Source organism: Eurypyga helias, unplaced genomic scaffold (genome assembly GCF_000690775.1).
Source record: "Eurypyga helias isolate BGI_N326 unplaced genomic scaffold, ASM69077v1 scaffold38758, whole genome shotgun sequence".
NCBI lineage: Eukaryota > Metazoa > Chordata > Aves > Eurypygiformes > Eurypygidae > Eurypyga > Eurypyga helias.
The window spans coordinates 147-6026 of record NW_010265765.1 but is presented as its reverse complement, the minus strand read 5'-3'; the positions used below and the strand labels follow the sequence as shown (position 1 = coordinate 6026).

The following is a 5880-nucleotide window of genomic DNA, read 5'->3' as shown; positions in this document are numbered from 1 at the left end:
GAAAGAAAGAATAATGGTTTGAAAGAGTTTTGTAATGCCTTTACAAAAGGCATTAACAGAAGAAAAACCCACACTGAAAAGACTGCACTGTTGCTCAGTTCCCCCAGTACTCACTCAGCCCAGATGTAGTCGGTGAGGCAGTCACTGGGCTATGACACTGCAAGCATTCTTCTCCACTGCAGCTGAAAGAGCAAATCAGAGAGGTGAGCGTGCATGAAACGAAACACCAGCCATTTGCAACAATCCTAGGTAACAGACAAACTCAAGATGAGCCTGCAAAGCAGAGCAATGCAGTGGGACTAGTGACTTTGCATTCGCAGCGGGCTGATGCCTACACGGAGGAGGCCAGAGTGGCAGAGGGGAAGACCCAACTGGCCCAGACAGGCAGAACGTTGTAAAGTTTTGTAAAGATAGACAGAACCTTTGAAAAAATTATCCCACCCACCCACCCCCATCCCCGTGGGGCTTGTGTCCGCTGTGTCTCCGACTCAGTGGAGGGGCATACAGAGAAAAAAATCTCACCTGCTGCAAGGCTTGCAAACATTATTAAGTGTTAGGAAGAATCGAGGCTTACACCGGCAAATCGTGTCTCTGTTCTTTGAACCTGCAGAGAAAAGAAGAAACAGTTGCCATAATCTGGATAGAGAAGAAAACAAAAGCAGAAAAATCCACTCCAAGGCAAGTGGGAGATTATCCCTCTTTGAGCCTGGAGAACTGCTACTGAACAAGAGAAAGAGGATTTGTCTATGTCTGAGGACAGGGTTGGGGGAGGATAAAAACAATAAACAACTCGGAGTACCACCGTCCTGGTAGGTCAGGGTGTACCTCTACAGAGGTGTCACCTCTGTAGAGGTTTGGAAAAGGACTAAAATTATAGTGTAGCTGAAACTGGTCTAATGGATAATGACAGTTCCAGGGCAAAAGTGGGGGAAGTCACTCAAGTTCAAGCATGATAGGAAGGGGAAATCACCATAGTCAGGCAAAGATGAGAGAGAAGTGGTGCCTGGGCAGCTGGGACTCGTGAGGAAGTGAGTCAGGGTAGGGAGAAATCCCTTCAAGCCTTGGGACACATATCCACTCTTGTGATCTGCTATGCTGCGAGTGGAAGGGGTAAGAATGGAAAGAGCCATCGCTTCTAAGCAAGTCACAGTATGGAGACAGAGTGAAACAGGAGCAGACAAGAATAGTGATGGAAGGACACAAAGTTGCATGAGGGGGCAGTAAAAGGTACTAGAACAAACAACATGCATTCTGCGGCTCACCTGCGACAGGACTAAAACAGGACAGGACTAAACTACATCGGCCACGAGGGAAGGAAGTTGCTCAAGGGCAGCATACGATTACGACCCTTGAGGACAGGCTAAGTGTGGAAACCGTGACAGCAAGATTACTGAGCACCAGGAGGAATGTGAATGCAGGGAGACAGCAGAGATGGGAAAGGGATTAGGAGAAGCAGAATTTGCTAAGAGGAGGGGATAGCTTCAGGACACCAAGGCAAGGAACATTTAGAGGACACGAACAGAATTAGACTACAGCACAAACTGGAGAGCAGCAAGCAGTCAAGATCCCCAATTCCTGACTGGAGATAAGGTAGCTTGGAACAGGTAACATGGGCACTTCTTCCAGACACCTGCACCATCTCATGGTCATTCCCATTTTTCAGCACTACCTGAGCAGCTCTTTAGTTTAAAACGCTGCACAGTACGCTGTGGTGGTTCAGCAACTGACTGACAAGCAGTGCAGCTGGGCACTGGGACCCGTGGTATTTTCAGCCATTGTACTCAAAGTGCTTCCAGCAGTTGGTGAGGGAAATGCAATGAGCACCAGGGGGAATATCCACACCAGGACAAAAAAGAAAGGTAAGGGGGAAATCTGCTGTAGAGCATAAAGACCTTGCTTCAGTACATGCAAGGCAGAGATACCAAAATTCAGTAGAAAATATCTCCTCACAACAGCCAACACTTCAAAACTATTTAAGGACAAAAGGAAGATAGAAACTGGGATAGAAAACAAGGATTGCTGCAAAGGCAGGCAAAAAATGGCAGCCTTTCTCGGGAAAGAGGGCAGGCAAAACTAAAAGTTGTTCCAAAACTATAAACTTCAGGGCAAGGCGCTGCAGCGTGTCAGAAAGTGAATAAAGAGCTGCTAAAGTCTACCCTAGTACAGTATGTCCATACTGGAGCCATATCCATGCCATACTCACAGTTGTCAATAATCCCATTGACACAGGAGCTGCAATTCCTACACTGGAAGAAATCGGACACGCCAACCTGATATTGATTCTTCCGACAGCCACATACGGTATCTTGCTTCGGGCTGCAGGGTGTCTCTACTATCTGCTGGAATTCTGAGGGAAGGAAAAGCAATTATTCCAACTTCTTCCCCCACCTGCGGCTGAGAGCACCTTTATGAGGACAAGCATTGTTATCTCTTAATCTTCCCACGGAAAGGCCAACAAGGCCTGCAAACTGAGTCTCAGACTGTAGTAAATGTCCTCAGTCCCTTCGCATACACTGTCCTTCTTCCCACTCAATTGCTCACTTTTCCAAGCTTCATCACACACGTTGCCACGCCCACCCCCAGCCTCCCACCTGCCATTACCAGACATTTCCTCCTGCTGTGTAGGTTACTCACCTGTACGGCAGCGTGTACACTGGAAGCATTTAGACATGGTGTTATCAACAGCTGTGAATGTGCCATTGGCACACGGAAGACAGATAGGTGCCTGGTCAGGCCGATCACAGTCTTTTGCCTTGTAGGTACCTGCAAGAAAAATCACTTAAGAGAGCTCTGACAGGAAAGCAAATGCATTGTCTTAGGTAGGATGGGGGTCACTGATTCCTCAGAGAAACCCTGGAGTTGACGGCATAAGGATTGAATATGCTTCCTCTCACCAGTGTGAGGGACACTGACAGCCCAAAAGAAGAGACAAGGGATAAGAATTCATCTGTGTAGGAATAGGTACCAAGGAAAGAGAGCACTGATGTGGCTGTAGGACACAGGTGGTTTGAGAGTGCTGGACAGGGAAATGCCTCTAATGTGAATATCACTATTACTGTACTTATTTTACATACCTGCATGGCACCTCATGCAGCAGTGGGTCTCCCTGGGATGTAGGTATTGTCCTAGTTGGCACTGCACCTGCCTCTTTTCTCTCCTCAAGGGGTTAGAGGGATCTCTTCCAACCACAGCTACACGATGGACTTGCAGTGTATATGGCACTGGAGCAATTTCTACAGAATCCTTTGTCAACACACAGACAAATGTTAGGATAACCTGTAAATACAGAGGGAGAGGGAAAGAAAAAGGAAGAACAACAAGGTGAGAAAACATCCTATCCCCTGGCAGACTGCACAGCTGACTTCAGCACTTAGAATGAAATCTTGAGTAAGTTCAATTGACTTGACAGATTCTGCTATCAGGACCCTCCACTGACAAAATTACGTGGGCAGATTATTTAACAAAAAAGAAAACCAACCCACAAACCCATGCCTGTCATCTGTGTTATTAATATGCCACACAACGGCCTCTACGACCAACTGCTTGTGTATAAAGTAAACGCTTCTTGTGATGTGCAATTTATAAACAGAATGCCTTGAAAATGCTGCAGCTTGCAAGAAAGTTACTCAAGAGCAAAGGAATGTTTTCATTAAGGAAGGCAGGAAGTCTGCCCATCTAGGAACAGCTCCAGAGAGAAGGCGGCATCCAGTACTTGCAGTTCTACTACTGAACAAATAAACCATGTGGGAAGTTTGGAAGAAGGCGGCAGAGGAGGATCTCACTGCATGCAAAGTACAGAAAAGCTTCCAAAACTCCTCCTGAGCAAGCAACCGTAAAAATGTGGGAAAGTCAGGTTTTCGATTTCTCCCCCATCAAATGTACATTTTTCCTCAAACTGCAGCTGTTAACATTCAGTCTGAACAGTCTGCTACAAAAAACATGTACTTTTTTTAAAAATTCCTTTAATATTTACTTGCTATTTTTCATTTTGAAGATGACTTGTTAAGAATTTTAACAGAAAAGAATGGTTGGCATGACTAGAGTATGACTCTGTGTATCTCCATACTTGGGAGGGAACAGCAGAAGAAAGGGTTAAAGAACAGCCTGTAGCAATAATGACGGACCCCATTCCCTGGACATTGTTTTCAGGACACTATTCCCAGCAATGAAATTGAGAAATTTTCTGTTTATGTCATGGCCAAAAGGTCTACGCTCTGGTGAGACTACAGCACAGATGACTCATCAGCAAAAGACCCTGCACCAGGAGGATGGTAAGGAGACTGCAGCAGATCACAGACACGATTCCTCTGCCTGTTGCCCCCACAGGCGAACAGACCCTAGGCATGCATTTCAAGCATGCACTCAGACAAGGCAAAAACAAAACTGATGGACCCTGAAGTCAGCAAGTGTCCACAGCAAAGGCACATCCCCTACCAGCTGATGACTCCTGAAGGGTATGAAGGACTTGCCCAAAAACTAGTTTGTAGATCCATGAAGAACCCCAACAGCACGACGAAGACCCAACAGCCAATATCGCTTGTCGTCTGCGTTGCACACAAGCGATCCTGGCCTCACCATCTGGACATACATGTGTTGGTGCTTCCATGTATGTCGCGGAGAGCGCGAGCCAGTGTAGTCTGTGCATCAGATTATGTGAATGCATGAAAATCAACTCCTTTTTTTGCAAATAAATACCATCCTGGCCCAGGGTTTTACTACACTAACTGCCCTACACTGCAATGGGAATTTTCCAGTTAATTTTCCCAGCTTGCTTTTTTGAAAGGGTAAGATGTCTAGCTTTACAGGCACAGCTTCAGAGCTCCGTTTCTTTTTGCCTTTTCAGCTAGGAGAGTTAGAGCAGAAGAGCAAAGCAATAAGGGTAAACCACAATGCTGATACCAATTTTGCGGTTCCAAACTTAAGAAAGGAGAGGCAAAATAGATGGCTATGACAGCCCCATGCTGTCCTGTTTCTCCCTCAGAATTAAAGCCTTGAGGGAGAAAGGTACATATATGAAAACAACTTAAAACCTCAAGGAGGATAGGACTTTGCAACTCTGACAAAGCAAAAACCCCATTTCTCAGAGAGCTCTGTCATACAAAGACATATTAAATAGACCAGATGTTAAAGTGGTGAACAGGAAAAAGAGAACCACATATTCAAATAGTTGTCATTTCAGACTTAATTAGCTGACCACAGGATAAATGTGAGCACTCCAACAACAACCCAGCAAGAAATAAAACTCATTGCAGCAGCTGATAGTCTTACGAGATCACTTGCAGGAAAATGGGTAAAAGATCATTCACACAGATGGTCTGACAGCAACAATAAGAAATTCTTGATTCTCTAGCCAATGATTAATTCTCTGACATGGGAATATATACAGCTAGCCGTAAGTCAAACAAGTCAGCAACAGAAACAACAAAGGAAAGCATCGAAGCTCAAGCCAAAAACACACAAAAATTAGTCAGATACACCTTCAGAAACAAAGGAAAACAGGAAAGGTATTTTCATTTTTCAGATTAAGTGAAAGCGTGTCTATGAGTGTAATCAAACCAGAGTTAACACATTATTACTGATCAAAATCTGAGGAACAGAGTCACAGACCACAAAAGTGATTCACAAACACGTGACTCAGCCTTCCAGAAAAATCATTCAGATGGGAAAAAAAAAAACCAACACACACCATCTTAATCAGCTCCCCAAGCCAGTCAGCAGTATACTGATTTATACCAATGACAGACTTCATAAAACTCAAGAAACACATGAGGAATAGAATAGAATAGAACAGACTAGAATAGAATAGAAAATAGAATTTTCAGTTGGAAGAGACAATGATGGTCGAGTCCAACTGCCTGACCAATTCAGAGCTGATCAAAA

At 44.7% G+C, this 5880-nt stretch overlaps 1 protein-coding gene across 1 annotated transcript in view; it reads right to left on the bottom strand.

Moving 5' to 3' along the window:
* The window catches only part of LOC104513483 (tumor necrosis factor receptor superfamily member 1A-like), a gene marked incomplete at its 5' end in the record, with an annotated part of 6116 nt that extends 2840 nt beyond the window's left edge, over positions 1-3276 (bottom strand). The window contains 5 exons of the mRNA XM_010156847.1: positions 115-182; positions 523-604; positions 2204-2347; positions 2635-2763; positions 3075-3276. Of these exons, the coding sequence (XP_010155149.1) occupies positions 115-182; positions 523-604; positions 2204-2347; positions 2635-2763; positions 3075-3276 (625 nt within the window). The remainder of the gene's footprint in view (positions 1-114; positions 183-522; positions 605-2203; positions 2348-2634; positions 2764-3074) is intronic.
* Between the last annotated feature and the right edge of the window lie 2604 nt (positions 3277-5880).